Genomic DNA, 24,188 nt, shown 5'->3' on the forward strand with positions numbered 1-24,188 from the left:
TACAGAATTCCTTCTCCGGTGTCTTTCACATGGAATATGAGGAGCTGGGTAAGGTCCTAGATGCCCCCAAAAGGTAAGAGGATCACTCTCAGCTAAAGTCTGTTATTAAATCAAGTCCCGCAGATTCACTTTGTGGCATCCTCCAACTGTTTCCACAGGTTATTAGAACTAACATTTCCTTGAATTTGCAAACTATCCTTTTTCTCTCTCTGGGGCCATTAGATAACCTTTGTGTCAGGGGCTTTTTCGAAGGATACATTATCATCACAGAGGATGAAACTGAAAAAGAGAGCGATAAGGAAATGTTTTGTAAGTAACGGCAGGCTAATTGGGCACTTTGAATTGAAACAGAAAAGACAAACAGAGTAGCAAAGTTCTGTACTTTTGGTTTTTCTGGTTTTCTGAGCCGATTCATCATCTCTGAGGATCTTTTTGGCGTCACCTTTACCTGCCAAATTCCCAGACATTAAATCACAGTGTTTCAGCACAGAGCTTTATTTCTCAGTAGCTGAGGCTTTTTCGCTCTCTACACTGTCTTTGGGGTTCAATTGACAACTACTCAATCAAAGCCAGCCAGCTTATTATGACAAAGTGGGCCAAACGTCTTGTTTTCCGTGATCTTTCTAACAATTGATCGTCACGCCGAGACCTCTCTAACAATTGTCCATCACACACAGTTGTTTTGAGGATAACTTACACTCTTATTGCATTTTACAGCCCTATTAGTTGCATATGTGAAACAGTAGTTCTGCTGCAGTGGATGAAGATGTGTAGTGAGGTCATTTTAGACCTTAGATACACTGTCATATTAGAGTCGTGTAATTCTATCGCCCTCAATTTAAATATTTTCAATGCCGTGGCATTCCTGTTTTTTTCTTTCCACAAAACAATCTTGATCTACTTATGTTTTGCTTTTGCTGTGTAGTACTGTCAGTACTACTGTTGATACCATGTCTACTGTGTGTTGTATATGACCTAAAAAATAAAAAAGAAACACAAGTGAATACCAATTATCAGGTGTTTTTACCTGTTTGTTCCCTTCATGTCTCAAACAGTACAATAATTATTACTGACAATGAAACAAGGGGGAACAAGTAGCCAAGATAAATTGTAAAAAAAGAGAAAAATTGACCACAATAGTCCATATGATCAGAAGAGAAGAGCTTATGACGATGTGAATAAGATAGATAAAGTAGAAAGACACAGGACGGAGCTACAGCTGCAGAGCTTCCTGACATCAACTCATGCTCCAGCCAGGAGGAGTGAATAAGCTATAATCTGATTTGAGATGCAGTGAGATAGAAATCCTTCCCTTCTCCTACCTCTCTCTCCGTACTTCTTCCTCCCCAGACCCTCTGGTCTTCAGGGTGGCCTGGCCTCCACAGTTGCTCCGCATCATCTAAAATTCAATCTTAAGCTCAGCTCAAGCAACATATTTAGATTGTGTGTAAATGTGTGCGTTTGTGTATAAAGTGCTTGTATCAACTTACTAATAAGGTCTACTACAAGTTTTGACTTTTGATTTATTTTGTTTTACCCACTCAGTGTGGTCCATCTAAAATAAGATACAAAGGATATCACATTTTAACAGACTCCATTAGTGCGGTGAGATTTAGTAATAACACAAAAGGTGTGTGAGAACAGATCAGATTTGAGATGGTTTCTCCACCTTGACATGGATAAAATTGAGAAAGACTATGAGAAAATTTGACACATACACTTGCAAAATTTCAACATGCTGCTGCTCCAGACAAGTTATATCATTATCTATGGATTTGAAAAGAACAAGAGAATGTAAGGTAAATAAATAAAAATAATAATTATCGCATTGTATGGGACTGCTGCGTATCTGAGGCTGCATCTTTGCAGTCAATCTTGGGAGAGTGCCTGTATTCAGAGTAGGGCTGTCAAAATGAACTTGTTAATAAGTAGGGCTGAGCGAGTTAACCCATTATTATCGCGTTAACTTGTTAATTATTTAACGCTGATAAATATTTTATCGTACATTAATGCATGTTTTTTTGGGGGGGACTTTTGTGCCTTTAATGGATAGGAAAGTTCAGAGAGACAGGAAGCAGGGGGAATGACACGCAGCACAGGGTTGTCCGATGTGGGACTCGAACCAGGGCCAGCTGCAGCGAGGACTATATTCTCTTGTACATGGGGTGCATGCTCAACCCACTATGCCACGGACCACTTCTATTTTATTATTGTAAAAGTCTGTTGCTCACAGGCTTTTATTTTGTAAAAGTCTGTTGCTGTCTGCTGCGGAACCGGAAAAGAAAGTAATTTGGCAGATCCACCAAACATGGAGAAGGGTACGTAACTTTTACTCGGCCATTTTCATTTTAAAGTTCTTCCAGACGGCGGAGTCGACAGAACCAAAGTCATCTGTAAACACTGCCAAGTTGAATTGTCTTATAACCGTAGTAGTTCCAGTCTAAAATATCACTTAAAAGCAAAACACAAAATTGATACCAGCAAGTCATTCAACAAAACAGACAGTGGAGCGAGGCTTCTACATAAGGCTTCTACTTCTACAGCCATCAGCATCTATAATAACTCCTTGATTTAATTGAGTTACATCAACATTTAATTTCCCTCTGGGATAAATAAAGTATTTTTGAATTTGAATTGAATTGAATAAAAACTACATAAAAATGCTGATGTTAAAAGTGTGTTTGCACAACAAATGTTATGGCACTTTTAAAATAAAACAAAATGCTAAAAGCTATACACTACTTTTGAATTAATTTTTGGATTTTGCGTACAAATGTGATTAATCGTGATTAATCAGGGAAATCATGTGATTAATTAGATTAAAAATTTTAATCGTTGTCAAGCCCTATTAATAAGTCAACAAAAATTCCTCTTAACACCACAAATTTCTTTGAAGCAAGATCATATTTATAGAACGTTGGCACGTTCTATAAATATGATCGTTGGTCCGCTCCGTAGTTTGACAAATCAGGAAGGGATTTGGCCTAATCTTGTGGATGGGTAACTAAATTGGATAAAGAAAAGGGTCTTTTGAATACCAAGTTCATCTTCAAAACCCTGCCGGATGGTTCTCTAGTCAGGACCAAAGTTATCTGACATTACTGTCGATGTGAATTGAGTCGAGTCTTAAAGATCACTTGCTAGCAAAACACACGGGAGGTCTCACTAATGGCGCTTTTCCACTAGCACGTAGTACCTGGAACCGGGTAGATTTTCCGTATCACCTCAGCCCTGGTTCCAAGTGGGCCGAAGCGTTACTAAAACGTGACGTCAGCCGACTGCCTTCCACTGATTGGCCGATGAGTGTCGTCACTTTTCAATACTGTTTTGTCTGGCGGCCAGGAGTCTTCTCTGGCTCTCTTCTCTTGCCTTCTGTGCGACAAAAAGCCACAGGGTGAGCAGCAACACGAGCGCCTTGATGTCCTCCATGCTATCCTCCTCATATGTTGTTGTTGTTGTTCTGGTCTCGCAGCCGTGTTACGACGACCCCGCCCACGTCGAGGAGGCACGAAGTGATACTCTGTTGTAAATGGAAACACAACCAAACCGAGCCGTGCCGAGCTAGTGGAATGCGCCATAAGTGAGGTCTGCCTTAGTTTGCAACAGAGACACCTACAGCAAGGTTAGACGCAGTTACAACGTGTGGAATTATTTTCTTAAAGTGTGAATGTTACACATAGGAAAGAATGTTACATTCAGGTCAATATACCGTAAATTCCGGACTATAGAGCGCACCTGAATATAAGCCGCGCCCTCTAATTTTAAAAAGAAAATCCATTTTGTACTTGTATAGGCCGCACCAAATTATAAACTGCGGGTGTTCACATTGTAATATGAGATATTAACACAGAAAGATGTTACACGTGAGGATTTTTAAACTTTTAATTAAATACGTATGGTGACATAAACAAATACATACTGCAAATGCTTTTTTTCATGAACAGTGCCTATAACACGGCTGGTAAAAAAAAAAGACCAGGAAAAGTCATTGATCGCCTTTTTCATCTTCCTCCTGCGCACTAAAACCACCAAAGTCATCTTCTTCAATGTCCGAATTGATAAGCCTCAGAACTTCGTTACTCACTTCAGTCTCTTCGTTGTCACTCTCACTTGCATTTCATATGCATTTCTTCGTTTGTTTTCTATGTTGATGGTGAGTACAAATGACCGATTTACAATAATTAGGGACCGAGCAGTGAAACTGCAAGGACCCTATTGTATCTGTGAGGTTTATTATTCCGTCTTTTTCTTATTCTTTGCAAAAGGTATGCGAAAACTCATGAAATTTTGCGAGCGCCACCTGCCAGTCGACGACATGAAAGAATCTAAACTTAATATTTTTGGGAGTCGCTCATTGACTCTGTAGCGGCCCCTACGATGCTTAAAAATGGTCCCCGCAATGGGGTTAGTTTCGCGTGGGACGACGAATTTCGGTACACTCATTCATCATGCCAAGATGCACAAAAAAGCCTCCTGCCGCCATGGTCCCACGTCCACAGGAAGGCGGCTATTTTGGATGGAAGGTGCATTTTGGTGCCATTTTTGCCCGATTCCACGCCTTGCATAAGATTGAACTCGTCCTACAGATTTAATGCTACAGACTTCAAACTTGGCCAGGTTACTCTTAAGACATGGGGGGGAAAATTCATGGAGAAACTTTTTCAAAGCTTAAAGGGTGTGGGCGTGGCAACGTCTCAAAGTTTGATGACTCGCCATCACTCGCCACAAAAAATTAAGTTGCTTATAACTTCCACATACATTATCCAATCTGTCCCAAACTTCATACGGTGAATGCTGGACCCAGCCTGAACGCAAACATATAACATAGTGACATCCTCCTATAGCGCCACCTGCTGGTGATCGGAAACGTCTCTTTTTTTCCACACCTCACATTTGATCGAACTCCTCCTACAGATTTAATGCAAAAACCTTCAAACTTGGCCAGGTTACTCTTAAGACATGGGCGGATAAAATCATGGAGAAACTTTTTCAAACCTCAAAGGGAGTGGTCGTGGCGTCGCCTCAAATTTATGACTTGCCATAAAAAATTAAGTTGTTTATAACTTCCACATGCATTATCCAATCTGTCCCAAACTTCATACGTTGATAGCTGGACCCAGCCTGAACGCGCACATATAAAATAGTGACATCAACCTATAGCGCCACCTGCTGGTGATCGGAAACATCTTTTTTTTTTCACACCTCGCATTTGATCAAACTCCTCCTACATATTTAATGCTACAAGCTTCAAACTTGGCCAGGTTACTCTTAAGACATGGGGGGAAAATCATGGAGAAACTTTTTCAAACCTCAAAGGGCGTGGCCGTGGCGACGCTTCAAATTTATGACTCGCCATAATAAATCAAGTCGCTTATAACTTCCACATACATTATCCAATCTGTCCCAAACTTCACACGGTGATTGCTTGACCCAGCCTGAACATGCACATATAAAATAGTGATATACACCTACAGCGCCACCTGCTGGTGGTCGGTTATGTCTTTTTTTTCCACAACTCGCATTTTATCGAACTCCTCCCACAGATTTTATGGTAACAGCTCCAAACTTTGCCAGGTTACACTTAAGATAGGGGGGAATAAAACTCTTGAGAAACCTTTCCAAACTCTGAACGGTGTGGGCGTGGCCAGGCAGTGAAAATCTTAATACGGCGTTAGCCTTATCATCATCTCAAGGTCATGAAACTTGGCACATACGTCCACCCTGTCGACCTCGTACATATGTAAAGGGTATCGTGTGTGGGCAGAGCAAAATGGCTCCGTGGCGCCCCCTAGAAAGTTTCAAAAACCCCTCCAAATTAGGGTTACTATGTGCTCGTACGTACGCAGAGGGTATCGTGCGTGTGGGCAGAGCTGCAGCTCCAGCATCCAGCGCATGCCCAACGTGCGCACATCCCAACGTACGCTATCTCGGTCCCGCTCACAGCTGCTTGCAGCTTTCTAGTTTAGTAGTGTAAGTGTGTTTGATTTATTGTACAATTTCATTGGACCACTGAACTATTCATTAATTTTATTGGTCTAATGTTACAAGGTGGGGCTGCACGGTGGTGTGGTGGTTAGCACCGTCGCCTCACAGTGAGAGGCTTCCAGGTTCAACTCCCAGCAGGGGCCTTTCTGTGTGGAGTTTGCATGTTCTCCCTGTGTAATCATAGGTTCTCTCCGGGTACTCCGGCTTCCTCCCACTGTCCAAAAACATGCATGTTAGGTTAATTGGTGTCTCTAAAAATTGTCCTTAGGAGTGAGTGTGAGTGTGTGTGGTTGTTTGTCTCGTTTGTCTCTGTGTGGCCCTGTGATGGACTGGCGACCTGTCCAGGCGTACCCCACCTCTCGCCCCATGGCCGCTGGGATAGGCACCAGCCCCCCTGCAACCCAACCGACGGATTAAGCAGGTATAGAAAATTACGAGGCAAAATGTGTTTTATTTGGCAGCTCGTTCATGCTCGCACTATTTTCTTCGCGGTGGCGGAGTAATATCAACGAACATCCAGTACAAAATGTCGAATAAAACACGACAGAAGCAACTTTTCGCAACGAAATTTGATATGGATTACCAGTGCACACAAGTAACCACTCCGGTGAGTTGATGATTTTGAAAACGGACGTTTATGGTGCTTTTACGGACCTTTTTGGACATGCACCATGCTTGCCATTCTGAAGCAGGTTGAGAAGAATCAAAATTAGGCAAATACCGGAGACGGCAGTAAACATCAAAAAATCGGTGAGGGGGGTTCTAAAACATGGCAGACGACTCATAAATGAGGCTTAATGTTGAAAATACCGCAGTTCTCCTTTAATGTATCAGGACACCTTGTTTTGGCTTGTTAATGCAAATATAAAATGCATTTGCATAAAGAAAGCAAATTTATCTGCTGCCATGTTGATATGAGTTTTATGAAATATATATTCAAAGGTGCATTTAGAACATATTAAAATATATATTAAAACATACATTTTGTGATTAATCATGAGTCAACTACGGACAATCTATGGATTAATCGGAAAAATCCATTGAAACCCACAGAGCAAGCAGGAATCATTTCATGCTAATTGAGCTTTCCAAAGCCCAAGTAATACCAATAGTAAAACCCCAAATACAGATGAGTTGAAGAGGAGACGTCTAGGACACAGAGCAGGAACAGAATAGAGAGGAAGGAGGAGGAAGTTTAAACTATTTCCTCCCTTGATCATCATGGAAAATGTAAGATCAATTGCAGAAAAAAATGGAAGAGCTTGGAGTCCTGACAAGATGTTGCAGGAATATAGAGAAGGTAATATCATTTATTTAATCGAGACATGGCAGCAAGAATGACTGTACACCTCTCTACCCAACTATTAGTCTATGAGGGCAGACACAAACTGCAGACTGGGAGTTAACAGCAAAGGAGGAGGATTGTAGTGCTTGTTAACATATGGTGCAATGCTGGACATGTCACTGAGAATGCACCTGGATGTTGAACAGTTGGCTGCAAGGTTTCTGTCCATGTTGTCAATTGAGAGTTCACCTGCGTTACTTGCCAACGCCATGAATGACACTAGATAAGTAGTTGCCAAGCTACAAAAACAACCCAGTCCATTCATGACATTCCTTGAAATTTTATTTTATTTTTATACTTATTAGTTTTCTTAAAATATAAATGTATTTTGTTATTTTTCCTCAGTTATCTATACTGCAGCAATGTGATTTCCCTTCAGAATGAAAAAAAAAAGGATTATTGAACAGAATTTCATTTTAGTGTCCAGCATCCCATAATGACAGCATTAAACAGTTTTACTTACATATAAGGGGCATTGATTATAGGTTTTATATTGCGTTATGTCATCCAACTGATCTGATTTATATGTATTACTCCTGTGTGCAAATGATCTTTTTGGAATATACACCGACAACCTGGGCCTGATCATCTGCTTTCATGGTTTCTCTTACTTTGCTATCAAGATGATACAGCACCATTTCTATCTAACGCCAGATGACCCTATAGTTTCAGCATGACACACAGCTCATCTCTGACAAGCTGGGCTTCGTCCTTTATTCTTATGAATTAAGAAATACCACCTTCAGCTCAACCCCTTTATTGGTCATCCTGGCAAATCACTCTATCCAATCGAGTTTCCCTATTAAAATGGTTTCTTCAACCATCTCCCCATCAAAGATTAGAAGAAAACATGGTTATCATGATTGATGTCTACTGTTCTTCTCTGATCATGTTGCATCTGCCTCTTAGTCATGTTACTTTACACTATATATTATTTGAAAAATCAGGCCAAATGTCCTTCAGTATTCCACTCAATGCTTGTTATAGGCCATGCTTATGTCTTGCCTTGATTCTCTTCTAGCAGGACCCCTAGCTATCATAGTGAATCACCAACAGATGGTCCAGAAGTCCAGAACTCACTGAACTCAACTGGCTACCCATGGCTGCCCAAATCAAACTTAAGTCACTAAGACTTACCTACAGAGTGACTGTAGGGTCTGCAAACAGCTATTGAAACCAATTTTAATAGCTGTTAACAATTTTAAAAGACAGTCTGAGTCCAGGCTGTTCTTTTTTGTTGTTTAATGATGGTGGGACAACCTAAAAAATGCTATCTGACCGGGGCATTCCTCTCTACTTTCAAGAATTTTCTTAAAAGACTCATCTCTTCAGAGAACACTTCATCACTAAACACCCTAACGCATGTAATCTGGACTCATTTGTAATTCTGCATGCACTCTGTCATTTAGATATATTTAAATTGATAAAGCAGTTCATGTATAGACCAGAGTTCCTTACTGCACTGAATCTTGAATCTCGTTCCACATTTATATATCACTTTGGATGAAATGAGCTGTTAAATTACTAAATGTAAATGTAAACGTTGGCACCCACACCGTGTTAAAAGCCCAGAGTAGTCATTTATGTGCTAATTTAACCAAATCTAACAGAATTATTTGGCTTGTTTTGGTTCAGTTAACTTAATCATTAATTATCTGCCTCTATTGTTTACTGCAACTTCTGTCTTTGCACACTAAGGCAATAAGAGAAATAAGTTGTCAAACATGTCAAACTTTATTATCCTTTTCAATGCATTCACCATAGAAGTCTCATTATGGGTATATTTCAGGTTAAGAATCAGTTGGTTTAACCACACAGAAGTGATTATTGGCTTATGGGTTTCAAGTCTCAGCATACTAGTTGTCAGTCAAGTCATTTAACGGTGTTACAGGGTTACACATACACTACATTGCCAAAAGTATTCACTCACCCATCCAAATAAATAAATTCAGGTGTTCCAATTACTTCCGTGACCACAGGTTTCATGGAATGGGTCGCTCTCAGGAGCGGGGTCAGCAAGTGCAATGCAAAGCGTTGGATGCAGTGGTGTAAAGCACGCCACCACTGGACTCTAGAGCAGGGAGACACGTTCTCTGGAGTGACAAATCACTCCATCTGGCAATCTGATGAACGAGTTTGGGTTTGGCGGTTACCAGGCGAATGGTTCTTGTCTGACTGCATTGTGCCAAACGTAAAGTTTGTTGGAGGGGGGGGGATTATGTTGTGGAGTTGTTTTTCAGGAGCTGGGCTTGGCCCTTTAGTTCCAGTGAAAGGAACTGTGAATGCTTCAGCATACCAAGAGATTTTGTACAATTTCATGCTCCCAACTTTGTGGAAACAGTTTGGGGATGGCCCCTTCCTGTTCCCACATGACTGCGCACCAGTGCACAAAGCAAGGTCCATAAAGACATGGATGAGCGAGTTTGTTCAGGTCAGTCAAGTTCTTCCACACCAGAGTCCTGACCTCATCCCGATAGAACACCTTTGGGATTAATTAGAGCAGAGACTGCGAGCCAGGCCTAGTTGCTAACATCAGTGTCTGACCTCACAAATGTGCTTCTGGAAGAATGGTCAAAAATAACAAATAAACACAATCCTAAACCTTGTGGAAAGCTTGCCCAGAAGAGTTGAAGCTGTTATAGCTGCAAAGGGTGGGCCAACGTCATATTAAACCCTATGGATTAAGAATGGAATGTCACTTAAGATCATATGCGTGTAAAGGCAGATGAGCGAATACTTTTGGCAATATGGTGTATTAAGTAGTCGTTTTCTAATTTTCTGCTGCTCGCTAATCGATTACTAGTGCTGGCTTATTTGTTAGATCAGTAGCTGGCTTCGGCAAGGACGTTATCTCTGCCTTCTTCTCTGTAGTCATAACTTTTCCTGCACCATACTTTTACAAAGCAAATATCAGACAAAGCCTTCAAGTAAGTCAAGCGTGTGTCGGGATGGTTTAACAAAAGAACTTGTTTCCCAAGTTTGGTTTGAAAAGAATATTAAAGACAAGGGTTATCCCTTATGGATATCTTCAAAATTTTTGCTTTTATTAGAGAGTAAACAAGACATTTCATGCAATAGTGATCTTTAAACAAACTCCAAAATCCAGGTTTTTATGTTTAGGCTGTATGGCCAGCATTTTAAACCTCCAGTCCAGCAGGATCCTGGCTACAAGCTACTATAGTTAATAAAGATACATAATACTCTTAAAATGAGGCAGTATTTGGTCTGATAAACCTTTCTGTTGTACACTTACTTTCTGTCACTTACCCATGCTTTCTGTCAGTTGGGTTGGAGGTATAAACTCAAGCACAAATGCACTTATTGTGCAGCGTGTCCATCTGAAGGATGTGTGCTGAAAGCAGACAGTGCACGTTATTATAATTAGCCTGAGGCTTTAACATTAACATGTTTTAAACTAGATGCTGGAACCACAGCAAAACACACACACACTTAATTACAGTACTACTGTGGGTAAAATGTACAGCTCTCTTATACAGGTGAAAACCATGCATGCACACACTCACTCCAAGGGACAATTTCTAACATGCAGGTAAGGTTGATTGGTTGATGGATTTCTGTGCTAACCACACAGTACATCCCCTTTTAAAAATATGTAAAAGAAAATAAATTTGACCTGACTTGACTTGAATGTTGGACATGAAGCCAATGTAGGCTCGGCAAAACACGGCAGAAATTTCAATGCCACTGACAGTCAATAGTTGCAGACTACAAGGCATCACTGACTCCACCAGAGAGAGGGCGACCTGATGAAGTTCGTTAGAACTGAACGAGCATTATTTAATTACTGAATAATTCAATGTAGAAAAGTTGGCGTAAATACCATACCTCTGATAATTACATATTTTTTATGTAAACAGACTTTTTTTCATGGTTTCCCTCATGTAGATTTTTTTGTCTGTTTTTCTGAGCCAAAGCCGTAAAGGGGTAGTTCGTTTTTTTTTAAACCTGGACCTTATTTCTGGCATAAAATACGTTCATATACTCACCAATAACAGTTTGGTGAAAGTTGGCATCCTTCAGATCATTCGAGATCCACGTATATCCAAATAACTGGAAAGAACAGGGCAGAGACAATAGAGCCTCTAAATAAGGCATTATCTGTCTTTATTTCACAAATACTTTAAGACGAATGAATGAATGAACGCGTACAGTTGCACTGTTAGTTCAGAGCTGCCGTATTGTTGTTATTGGGGGCTATCGGGGGCTTTCTACACACGTCTCTAGTGGGATGACGTCATTGCTGCGCGCCGCTGCAGCACAGCTTATTTACTCCGTGCTCTGTGACGGTCGGCTATCTTCACACGGAGTTTGCTACTGCTAGTTTTGTGCAACATGGCAGAATATTTATCAGATTTTGACAACGGGAACAAGCTTCTTTTAAAGCTTTTATTTTGCCAGGAAAGATGAAAAATTAATTTGGGTCTTTTTTTTCTGAGTTAGAAAGAACCACACTCTGTGACACTGGTTGGATGATGGCCTCCATGTCAGGTTCTACTTTTGGTTTTGGTTCTGTTGGGTTTGGTCCGAATTGCTGCTCTTGCAGTGCAACACCTGGGGCCTCATGTACAAAGGGTGCGTACGCACAAAAATATGGTGTACGCTCTCTTTCACGTCAACGATCAGATGTATCAAGAGTGAAATAACTGTGGAAATGTGCGGTGCCTCACGACAACTTCAGGGCTGGCGTACGCACTTGTCTACTGCTGTTGATTCTTTGGCGACACTTAGAGGTGATGTTGGGAAACTGTTATAATAAATAAATGTGAAAACAATTCATCCTCAGACTGAGTGATGGGCACATTTGACGTTAGAGCACATGAACAATTAACACACCCATGTGTCTGCAATTACACGAGTGGATATAAAAGCATGGACAAAGTGGTGCAATGCATACCATTAAAAACAATGGCTGCTTTAGCGGTATTAGAAGACTTTGGCAAATACTTAAGGCTTAATGTAGTCTGTGATGGTGCTGACCCTCCTGTCCATGTTGCAGTTGCATTCATGTTGTCCATGAATGCTATTGTTATAGTACATCTTTAAAGTGGTAGTTCAACATATGAAGACAATGGGCCTCATGCAAGAACCGTTTGTACGCACAGATTTGTTCTTAAATCGTGCGTACGAGGGATTTAAGAGAATTTGCGCATTCACCAACCTTTTCGTATAGGTACAAACAGAATTTACGAGTGATCCAGACCTGTCGTAGGAGTTTCGTAAAATAGTCCGCTGTTATTCCAATCAAGTTTGCTTGACTAATGGATTGTATATTTAATTACTTTGTAACAATAATAAATAAATATATACATTATACCCCATAATGATGCTGACATTATTCTGTTTGACTTAAATTATGCACTAATTGAAGGTTAATTTGAATCTGTATATAACAAGGTCAATGGGAAGTGTAACCAGCGGCTACTTTTGGATGCCTTAGCACGTCAGGCTCTAGAAGAGACCGTGTACATATCCACGTGGAGACAGACGAATGGCTAACATCGCGATTAAGATTGCCAAGTACTGTGCTGCTGCAAATATGCAGCTTGCTAGAGCCACAACTCCAGAGAGAAACACGCCGATCAAACCCAATTCCACCACACGTCCAGGTCCTCACCACCCTTAGATTTTTGGCCACTGGTACCTTTCAGAGGGAGATTGTGCATCCGGGTTGAGTGAACGCTGGCGTGTTTTGTTGCCGCTACTCACCCGCAACTCTTCTTTTAAAAATCGTGTTTCTACGGCACTCCAGCCACAAATTGACCCTTTTTGGGTTTTTTTTTAACTCAAAATAGTATTTTAATTCTCTCTTTTGTTTGATGATCCTCATTTGTGCTGTCATCACTCCGTGCTTCTGCTTTAGCTGGCGAACGCTGCCTATCTCCTCAGCACACCGCCCGGCTACTCGCCGTTACCTCTGCGCTCTATAATGTGGGTCATCAATGTCTTTGTGTGGTCTTTGCTGGTCTGGACTGTCCTATCGTTCTTCCATCTACCCGTGGGAGGACTCCTCCAGTATTCGGTCGCTGAGCTTCTCAGGCTCCGCTCACATTGGTCCGGATTTCCACCGGCATCGCTGCACCTCCACCCGGACATCGCCCGTCTGCCTCGCCGGAGGTACATCCACCGTGGATCTCGGCGGGGCTTCCACTTTGACAGCTCCAAAGGGATTACCTCCTTTTGGTCCTCCACTCGCCAGGCACCGAGAAACACCTACCGGACTGTTAATCACAGCGTGTTAGCCAGCCTGGCTAGGTCGGCAAACGCTCCTCTCAGCCATGACAACACCGGTGTTAACTTCGGTCTCCTGAACATTCGCTCCCTCATGGGCAAAGGACGTCTCATCCAGGATATCCTAACGGACCATAAGTTTGACTTTTTCTGCTTAAATGAGACTTGGCAAGTTCCTGGTGACTTTTCCCAGCTCAATGACTCTATTCCTCCGGGGTTTGTTTACTCTTGTAAACCTCGTGGATCGGGTCGCGGAGGCGGAGGCGGTCTCGCGATTCTTTACCGCGAGAAGTGGAAGGTCCTCCCGGTGGCTGTGCCACCTCTTTCCTCACTGGAATGCCTTGTCTGTCAAATTTCTGGACCCACCCCCATTATCATTGCCACAGTCTATCGTCCCCCTAAGCCTCACAAAGACTTCTTAAATTAATTCTCTGCCCTCCTCACTCACTTCTCCACTCTCTCACCTTATATAATTCTGCTGGGGGATTTCAACATACATATGGACAATACTGCTCTTCCCCTCACCATAGACTTTTCTTCATCACTTGATAGTTTTGGCCTCAAACACTTCTCAGACTTCCCCACACACATAAAGGTCACACCCTGGACTTAATTTGCTGCTCTGGTCTCACCCCCTCCAACTGTACTGCTGATGAACTCCATATTACGGACCACTTCCTCCTCTCATTTAATGTCACTCTCCGCCTCACCATTTCCAAACCACGCCGTGTCATCTCTTTCCGCAACATCAAGGACATTAACCTGGACTCCCTCTCCTCCCATATTGCCACCTTGAATCTGGATTCTTCTTCCACCCCTGATGCTCTTGTCACCCAATACAACAATGGTCTTACTAACATTCTCAACTCACTTGCTCCTGTCAAATCCCGTTCTGTTTTCTTTTACTCGGTCTGCTCCCTGGTTCACTCCTGATCTTCGCTCCATGAAATCTAAAAATCGACAGCTTGAACGACTAGACATGAAATCTGGTCTCTCCATCCATAAAGACATTTATACAGCTCAGCTCTCTCTTTACAAGGACTCCATCTCTCATGCTAAAACACGATATTACTCCGGACTTATCTGCTCTAATGCAGGCAACATCAAGACTCTTTTTTCCGTATTCAACAGCATCTTTCAACCCCCTGACTCCCTACCCCCCCACCTCTACTCCTCCGAAACCTGCAATTCTCTCCTCCTGTTTTTCAATGAGAAGGTTAAAAAAATCTAACCTGACTCACGTCATCTGGCTGCGTTCACCAACTACACGCGGGGGCGTTCCCTTTCCTCACACAACCATCTGAGGAGCCTGGGAGTCATATGTGTTTCGTTCGATTAGAAAATAATCAGAGCCAATCATTAATCGCTGGGTGGGACTTTGGATGAATGGGCGGCGTTATGGCCGCCCATTCATGCTCCAGAGGGCGGGAGTCAGGTAAGCTCTGAGCTACGTCACGGGTTGAGTCATTGGGAGTGGCTGAAGTGGCGTGTCAGTCAAGATGACGGACAGATTCTTCATCCAATCACATGCACGAGTTTTAGAAAAAATAGCCCCATTTGAAATCATGTCGGTTGTGGGCTTGTCCCAGATGGTATGCGAATACCAGAGGGCGGGAGTCAGGTAAAAAAAATCCACCAGCACCTAGGCTCCTCTACCTCTCCCCTCCCCTCCTCTGATCTTCTACCACCCTGTCAACCATTTTACAGCTTTGATCTCCCACATCCCTCAGTAATATCAGACCTCATCATTAAGTCCAAACCCTCTTCTTGTCTTCTTGACCCCCTCCCTACAGTCCTAGTCAAATCCTGCCTTCCCTCTCTGCTCCCCCTCATATCAGCCATCATCCATTCCTCACTGTCCACTGGAATTGTTCCCGCTCTCTTCAAGTCTGCAGCTGTCAGTCCCTTCTTGAAAAAACCTGGTTCAGACCCCAACGATTTTAATAACCTCCGCCCCATTTCTCACCTTCCTTTCATCTCCAAAATCCTGGAAAAAAATGTTGCTTCCCAACTTCACTCCCATCTCACCAAGTACAGCCTTTATGAACAATTCCAGTCTGGTTTCCGTCCATGCCACAGCACAGAAACAGCCCTTATCAAGATCACCAACGACCTCCTCATGGCAGCTGACTCCGGTCTCATCTCCATTCTCATCCTCCTCGATCTAAGTGCAGCCTTTGACACCATTTCTCACCCCATCCTCCTCAATAGACTCTCCTCCTTAGGCATCACCAGCACCCCCCTGCACTGGTTTCACTCCTACCTCACAGGCCGCACTCAGTTCATACAGCTCAAGTCCTTCTCCTCTCAGCCCTCCCCTGTCACTTCAGGTGTTCCCCAGGGCTCCGTCCTGGGGCCCCTCCTCTTCATCATCTACCTCCTCCCACTTGGCAATATTTTTCGAAAATTTGGTATACATTTCCACTGCTTCGCGGATGACACCCAGCTCTATCTGTCCAGTAAACCTGACGCCAGTCTCCCTCCCTCCTCCCTCACCCACTGCCTCTCTGAGATTAAATCCTGGTTCACCTCAAACTTCCTTAAACTCAACAGTGATAAAACGGAACTCCTCCTTGTTGGCACCAAATCCACCCTTTCCAAAGTTGACAGTTTTTCCCTCACCGTAGACAGCTCCGCCGTGTCCCCCTCCCCTCAGGTTAAGAGTCTGGGTGTCATCCTCGACAGCACACTTTCTTTCCACTCCCACATCCATAACATTACCCGGTCTGCATATTTTCATCTACGTAACATTAATCGTCTCCACCCCTCTCTCACTCCTCACACCACTGCTATCCTGGTCCACAGCCTCGTCACCTCCCGTATAGATTATTGCAACTCACTCCTTTTCGGTGTCCCTCACAAATCCCTTCATAAGCTTCAACTGGTTCAAAACTCTGCAGCCCGCATCATCACCAGTACCCCCTCCATTCACCATATCACCCCCGTCCTCCAGCAGCTTCACTGGCTCCCGGTCAAATTCAGAATTACTTTCAAAACCCTACTTTACACATTCAAGGCCATCCACAACCTCGCCCCCCCATATCTGTCTGATCTCCTCTCCATTGTCATCCCATCTCGCTCCCTCAGGTCATCCTCCTCCCTCCACCTCTCTGTGCCCTCTGCCCGTCTCAGCACCATGGGGAGCAGAGCTTTCAGTCGCTCTGCTCCCCAACTCTGGAACTCACTCCCACCAGACATCCGCAACACTGACTCTTTACCCCTCTTCAAATCAAAACTCAAAACCCATCTGTTTCAAGCTGCATTCTCCCTCTAGCCTCTTTTTTAACTTGTGTTATTTTGTTATTTTATTTATTGTGTTTTTAATGTGTTGTAAAGTGTCCTTGAGCGTTGAGAAAGGTGCTTTTTTAAAATTAAATGTAGTATTATTATTATTGGAGACAGATCGGGTGTGTCCCAGTCCTCTGTGAGTCGTGCGCTCCCCTTGGTCATCAAAACTCTCATCAGTTTATTACCCATGGTACATCAAATTCCCATACACAACAAGTCCAAATTGAGAGGGACTTTCATGCCGTGGCTGGACTGCCAATCATAATTGGAGCACGAGACACATATACGCATCAAAGCACCCGTGCTGTCGTGGAGCGCACTGAGCTGAAGGCCAGGTGGGTGTGTCTCGATACAGCGGGGGGCAAACTGCACTATGGCCCAGAGAACGCATGCCAGATTTGCACAATATTGCCATGAACGAGGGTCTCCTACTACCTGAACCAGCACAGGCAGACCAGAAGCTGTGGTGCCAGAAGACCCCCCTCATGGACCGCCCCATCAAAGTGCCATCATGATGAGGCAACAACTGATTGCACGGCTGTAGTTGATGTCAACGAGCGCCTGTTCCATGGCGATACGGGTTTTTTTCTAAGCTATTTTCATATTAAACCATTTATTTTTTATTTCGGTGACATTACAGGTGACACTGAATTAACAGCACTCGTAATTGCTTCCCATTTCTTCGCTTTAGCAGGTCCCGTAATTCCACTGCTGACACTACTGAAAAAGACAGATTTTCCTTTTTGGATCTCTGAAAGCAGAACTTCAATCTCAGAGCCCGTAAAGTTGTTCTTTTTGCGCCTTGATGCAATTTTCATGACTCAACACTCAACATTTCCTGGCACAGGAGAGAGGAAACAAAGCCTTATATGGTATAATTTTGGGCGTGGAGTATGCAAATTTACTATCCTCGTGCACGTGCACTTAAATACGTGGGATTCATCATTTACGCAGGTCGTTTACACACTTTTTCCTAAGTTAAGCGCGTTTGTTGAATCTGACGTTCTTACGAGACCTTCGTACGAAAAAAGTAAGAGAAATTTAGAATAAAAATACGAAAATGTTCTTACATGAGGCCCAATGATCCCACACACAGCAGCAAATCTACAACAGAATATCTGAAAAATCAAGAGCTGCAGTTGTTTTATTGTCCAGATTTAGTGCCAGTTACATTACTTTCAAGACCCATGACGCTTACACTGATTAAAAAAATTAAAACCCAAACCCATGTTGCAGGCATTCTAGGATATATAAATATGAAATATGAATTTGTGCTGGTGGATCTGTTATGGTGTACAGTTGGATTTAAAAGTTTAATCTAAATGAGACTGTTGTTTTGTATCATTGTTTTTAGATAGTTCTGAATCTTTCTCTTTTTGCTGTGTGTTTCTTCCCAGGGACTGTGATGTCAGTCAGATTAACTACATGTATGCTCAGTATGTTAAAAACACCATGCAGCCTCTCAATATTGCTGACGTCACCAAGGACCAGCGCTTTCCCTGGACGGTCTGTACTTTTTCCTTTTTTCCTTTCCTTTCCTTTCCTTTTCTTTCCTTAATCAGTAATCATCCCTGTATTTTTTAACAGAGTGAAAACTCAGATCACACCAGCAACCAGATTAAAAGTTTGCTTTGCACTCCTATCAAGAATGGCAAAAAGGACAAAGTCATAGGTATGATTTTCATGTCTTCCTCTCTTGTGTTTTTTTATTTTATATATATATAATATATATGTACACTCAAGAAAAATATTAACGCAACACTTTTTGTTTTTGCTCCCATCTTTCATGAGCTGAACTCAAAGACCTAAAACCAGTCAGGAAACCAGTCAGTATCTGGTGTGACCACCATAGAGCTGATCAGGTTGCTGATTGTGGTCTGTAGAATGTTGGTCCACTCCTCTTCAGTTGCTGTTCCTCAGGATCTCGTCAGGGTATCTCTATGCATTCAAAATGCCATCAATAAAATGTACCTGTGTTCGTTGTCCATAACATACGCCTGCCCATACCATAACCGTCACCATGGCCTACTCGATCCACAACGTTGACATCAGCAAAACGCTCACCCACATGACGCCACACACGCAGTCTGCCATCTGCCCTGAAAAGCGAAAACCGAGATTCATCTGTGAAAAGATAACCTCTCCAACGTGCCAGACGCCATCGACTGTGAGCATTTGCCCACTCAAGTCGGTTACGACAACGAACTGCAGTCAGGTCGAGACCCCGATGACGACAAGCATGCAGATGAGCTTCCCTGAGACGGTTTCTGACAGTTTGAGCAGACATTTTTTTGGTTCTGCTGGATGTAGAGGTCCTGGGCTGGTGTGGTTACACGTGATCTGTTGGATGTACAGCCAAATTCTCTGAAATGCCTTTGGAGATGGCTTATGGTAGAGAAATTAACATTCACTTCACGGGCAACAGCACTGGTGGACATTCCTGCAGTCAGCATGCCAATGGCACGCTCCCTCAATAGTTGCAACATCTGTGGCATTGTGCTGTGTGATAAAACTGCATATTTCAGATGGTCTTTTATTGTGGCCAGCCACACCTGTGCAATGATCATGCTGTCTAATCAGCATCTTGATATACCAAACTTGTGAGGTGGGATGGACTATCTCGGCAAAGGAGAAATGCTCACTAACACAGATTTAGACAGATTTGTGAACAATATTTGAGAGAAATAAGTCTATTGTGTATGTAGAAAATGTTTTAGATCTTTGAGTTCAGCTCATGAAAAATGGGATCAAAAACAAGTGTTGTGTTTATATTTTTGTTCAGTGTATATATATGTGTATTATGTATACTTTTTTCATCTGCACATGGCAGTAACAAAAATGCAGGAAAAAATTCTAGGTATTCCCCATTATGGGTTTTCACAGTGGACAAGGTTTAACCAGAGAGACAACAAGGTCAATGTAATTAGAGGTGGAGTCTTCCTTTACAGCATATTTTCAAGACAGTTAATCCAGTTTTCACATATCAGCAAATACTAGTATACATTCCAGAATATCAGTCTATCCCGATGAGAGGTGAGGTGTTGGTAAGGTGAGCAATGATTGGACATGACTGGTGGACACTAGAGACTTTAACTTTTAAACTGTAGGTCTGAGAATATGTTAATCCAGCATATCAATACCACATTTGCTATCTATCCATAAATAGTCCTGACACTCCATCCATCACAGTGATTATCATCAGCATAATTAGCTGATTGGGACTCCATTAGTTGGCAATGAAAATAATTAATGATTGTGGATGTTCTTCAGAGATCAAACAGGTCCTCGTAGCCTCTCGTCCAACCTTTGAATCATGATGAGCAAGATCAAAAGCTCAAGATAAGTTTATTAGAACAAAATGTTCTTCCTTTTTCAAACTGTTTTTTTCAGTGTAGCTAATGTTATGTTTAATAAGTACAGTATTAGCATTAGAATATATTAGCATTGTATTGTAATACAATAGATATTTAACACCTAAAGAAAAGCAAATTCAAATAGAAGTACAAAAAATAAAGAACTTTTTTGGTGCCGCCAACTATCCTCTTCTACACTTTACAATTGTTTTTGTGAATGTTAGAAGTCACTTTTGTGAGACTTTCACAAAATGAAAATGACAGCATTTTAAAGGCAAATGTTTTTATAGGAGACCTTAAATTGTAGTCATTTGACAATTTGACACTTAATGGTGAAACAGCTACATTTTTGGGATGTGGACCAACTTATGCTTGAACACCTCTGTGTTGGGACTTTGAAAAAGCGTTTCTGCATGTTATAGCTTGTTGCTTCCACTTGGGGGCAGTCTCAGAAATATGTGGAACCTTCAGCTTTGCTCTGTTGTGGAAAAGAAAATTCATAGATCTGTTACATAATGAAGACGTAACTGCTGTGCAGCATTTTCACTTTCTTTGTTCTTCTTCAGCTCAAGCTTACTTTAAGCCAATCTGCATTTGATCAATGTATAGCAACATCTCTGAAGCTTACATGCAGTTAAGTTATAACTTTGACTGTACGTCTGCATGGAAAAGGTATCCAAAATCCTTCGTTCCGCAGGAGCTAAGAGTGATGCATATAAATACCTTGGTGCAAGCATAAACAGGCCCAAGCTATCAAATGCTCCAGAGAGAGTGCATGGGTTGCCATAGGTACATGTTTATGTTCATGGGTTGCCATAGGTATATGTTTATGTTCATGCATTTGGCAGACACTTTTATCCAAAGCGACTTACACTCACGTCTCAGGTGGGCAGGTAACATAAGGGGGTCTTGCCTAAGGACCCCTACTGGAGGTAGTACCTTTTATGCCGAGGTGTCAGGATTTGAACTCAGGTCACCCACATGAAAGGTGGCAATCTTACCACTACTTATGGTAAGTCATTGAAACCAATAGCTTGAAAATACTACTGAGATCTAGCTGTCAAATCTCAAATGCTGTTCACCCACTATCTGGAACCCAATTCCATTGATATCGGGAGTATAAATGACACATTGAGGAGAGAACAAGAAACTTCAGCATAATTCTATTAGCAATTTTCATTTGAGAAAAGCCACATCTATCTTTATTCTTGTTTTCTACCTGCACCTGTCCCAAATATATTTTGTTCCTTCATGTATTCGCTTCTTGGATGGGGTAGATTCATGCAGTTTTGCCTGTTCTTACATTACTTAATAAGCATGATCCTCGATTTCCCAAATACTCTATGTATCCTCAAACTTCCACACAAAACAGCTTGCACAACAACTGATTCCTCAACTTTCTTCTTCATTGTTGCCCTCTGAACAGTACTCCTTTTCTTCGCACCTAATATGGCTGTAATATGGGTGTTAAAACATAGGTTTTTTTTAATGATACAATGAACTTCTTCTCATAGAAATGTTTTATTGCCAATGCACTGTAACTTTAACTGTAGATGATCTTGCATACACAATAAGGGAAATAAAATAAAGCCAGAATAGTATATAGCCTCCGATTTGCTGTGTGGTAGCTTTATCACATAATTCAGGCAAATGCAAACAGCACAAAAAATTTTATATTTCAAGTTTCTGGGCTCTCCCTTAGAGATAGGGTGAGAAGCTCGGTCATCCGGGAGGGGCTCAGAGTAGAACCGCTGCTCCTCCGCATCGAGAGGAGTCAGATGAGGTGGCTCGGGCATCTGGTGAGAATGCCTCCTGGACGCCTCCCCGGTGAGGTGTTCCGGGCCCGTCCCACTGGGAGGAGGCCCCGGGGAAGACCCAGGACACGTTGGAGAGACTATGTTTCTCGGCTGGCCTGGGAACGCCTCGGGGTCCCCCCAGAAGAGCTGGAAGAAGTGGCCGGGGACAGGGACGTCTGGGTCTCTCTGCTCAAGCTGCTGCCCCCGCGACCCGATCCTCGGACCAGCGGAAGATAATGGATGGATGGATGGATGGAAGTTTCTATGGAACAGCTAGCATGGTGCTATTTGACTTGTGTACTTGTTTGTCACTTCCAAATGAAGAAGTAATAGAAAAACTGTAATTATTAGACCCCATTTTGAAAGGAAATTTCTGTTTTCAGTCATACACTTAAACATCAGTAGAGGCAACTGTGATGTGCGCTCAATTTCCGAGTCAAAAGCAGAATGCAAAATTAAATGCAAAGAATACCAGAGATCATATTTTTTCCACGCTGTTGCACATTAGGTTGTCAGTCTAATTTCAGGTGAATTCAAATCACATTTCAGACCAATCTCAGGTGCGACAAAAGACTTGGTATGCCTCTGTGTACTTGCCCAGAATTTTTATTTTTTTACTTTTTTATATATATATTTTATTTTATACTTTTATTTGCATTTGCCATTTGTATTTATCCTCTGTCCCTTGTTGTTGACTTCTCTTGTAATCTACTTGCATTAAGTTTCCAACCTGAAAATGCAAAAGACACCTTTATCTGAAGCGCTCCATCTTATTTGTCCTGGAAGTTTATATCTGGTTAACACACACATGATAAGTACAGCAAGCCAACCCAAAGTGAAAATGTGTGTTTTGTGTGTGTGCATGTAGGGGTATGTCAGTTGGTAAACGAAATGGATGAGGCATCCAACACCGTGAAGGCTTTCAACAGAAATGACGAGCAGTTCCTGGAGGCGTTCGCCATCTTCTGCGGCCTCGGCATTCAGAACACACAGATGTATGAAACTGTGGAGCGAGCCATGGTCAAGCAGGAAGTCACTTTGGAGGTCAGTTTCGTACAGAACTCTTACAACTATATACTGCAAATTGTAACTAAGAATGCAACTTCACAGTGTTATTTCAGTGCATCTATTTTATCTGTTACAAACCCAAGTTAGTATGTGTGTAGAAGACTCTCAGTACCATTATCTTACCAAGATACAGTCTTGAACCATGACAAATGTATATTTTTGCACAATTATCAGCTAAAACATCATATAGATTGTTCAGGCCATGATACAGTATGCCTCCAAAAACTTGTGTTGTGAAAATTAGATTTTGATCAATCTCACACCTAATTACTGTCACACAGATAAAAAAAACACCTGAATTATTTCACCGTCACTGTCGCATAGATTTGAATGATCGGGGTAAAATCAAAGAACTGTTCTTATATATCTACGGTATGTATATATATATATGGGTGTGTAAGTATATATGAGTGTACGTCACTTTAGATAAAAGCATCTGCCAAATGCATAAACATATATAAACATATATTTAAGGCATAACAGACCCTGGTTTTATGAGTTAGGTTTCTCATATTTTTAGGAGGTATTCAGTTTTAGATTAGTTTTTTAAAGGGATAGTTCGCCTCTTTTGACATGAAGCTGTATGACATCCCATATTAGCAATATCCTTTATGAACATTGACTTACCCCCCGCTGCGTCCTGTGAGCCGAGTTCCAGCTGAGTTTTGGCGTTGACGAAGGTAGTCCGGCTAGTTGGCTGGGGCTTAAAAAATAAAGCGTCTTGCTTCTCAAAACAATATGCGTTCTAAAGAGTAATACATTTGCATCACAAAATTGTCCATCCAGAAAAAGTCAGACCTCACATCGCTTGGCGCTATTTTTCTCTACCTTTGTATCACTACGGGCTGTGTAAACTGTGCAGACCGAAGAGCAGACCGAGCACTCCCCTGCTTCCAAGCAGTAAACACCGTAACAGGTTTCAGACTGTTTGAAGCCGTCAGACTGATCCTCTGTGATTTTTCTTTATTTTTTAAAAAATGTCGCTAGGTGGCTGGACGCATTGATATCAAGGGAGGCAAAAATGGCGCCAAGCGATGTGAGGTCTGACTTTTTCTAGATGGACGATTTTGTGATGCAAATGTATAACTCTTTTGAACGCATATT

The 24,188-nt window shown here is 42.1% G+C and overlaps 1 protein-coding gene across 4 annotated transcripts in view; it reads left to right on the forward strand.

Annotated features, from left to right (window-relative positions):
* Positions 1-24,188, forward strand: part of pde5ab (phosphodiesterase 5A, cGMP-specific, b) — a 163,305-nt gene that overhangs the window by 82,049 nt on the left and 57,068 nt on the right. For all 4 annotated transcript variants that reach the window (XM_075451730.1, XM_075451733.1, XM_075451731.1 and 1 more), the window contains exons 8-11: positions 6-73; positions 18,265-18,373; positions 18,455-18,539; positions 22,885-23,060. In XM_075451730.1, coding sequence (XP_075307845.1) covers positions 6-73; positions 18,265-18,373; positions 18,455-18,539; positions 22,885-23,060 — 438 coding nt within the window. The remainder of the gene's footprint in view (positions 1-5; positions 74-18,264; positions 18,374-18,454; positions 18,540-22,884; positions 23,061-24,188) is intronic.

The sequence above is a fragment of the Odontesthes bonariensis genome, chromosome 19 (genome assembly GCF_027942865.1).
Source record: "Odontesthes bonariensis isolate fOdoBon6 chromosome 19, fOdoBon6.hap1, whole genome shotgun sequence".
Taxonomy (NCBI): Eukaryota; Metazoa; Chordata; class Actinopteri; order Atheriniformes; family Atherinopsidae; genus Odontesthes; species Odontesthes bonariensis.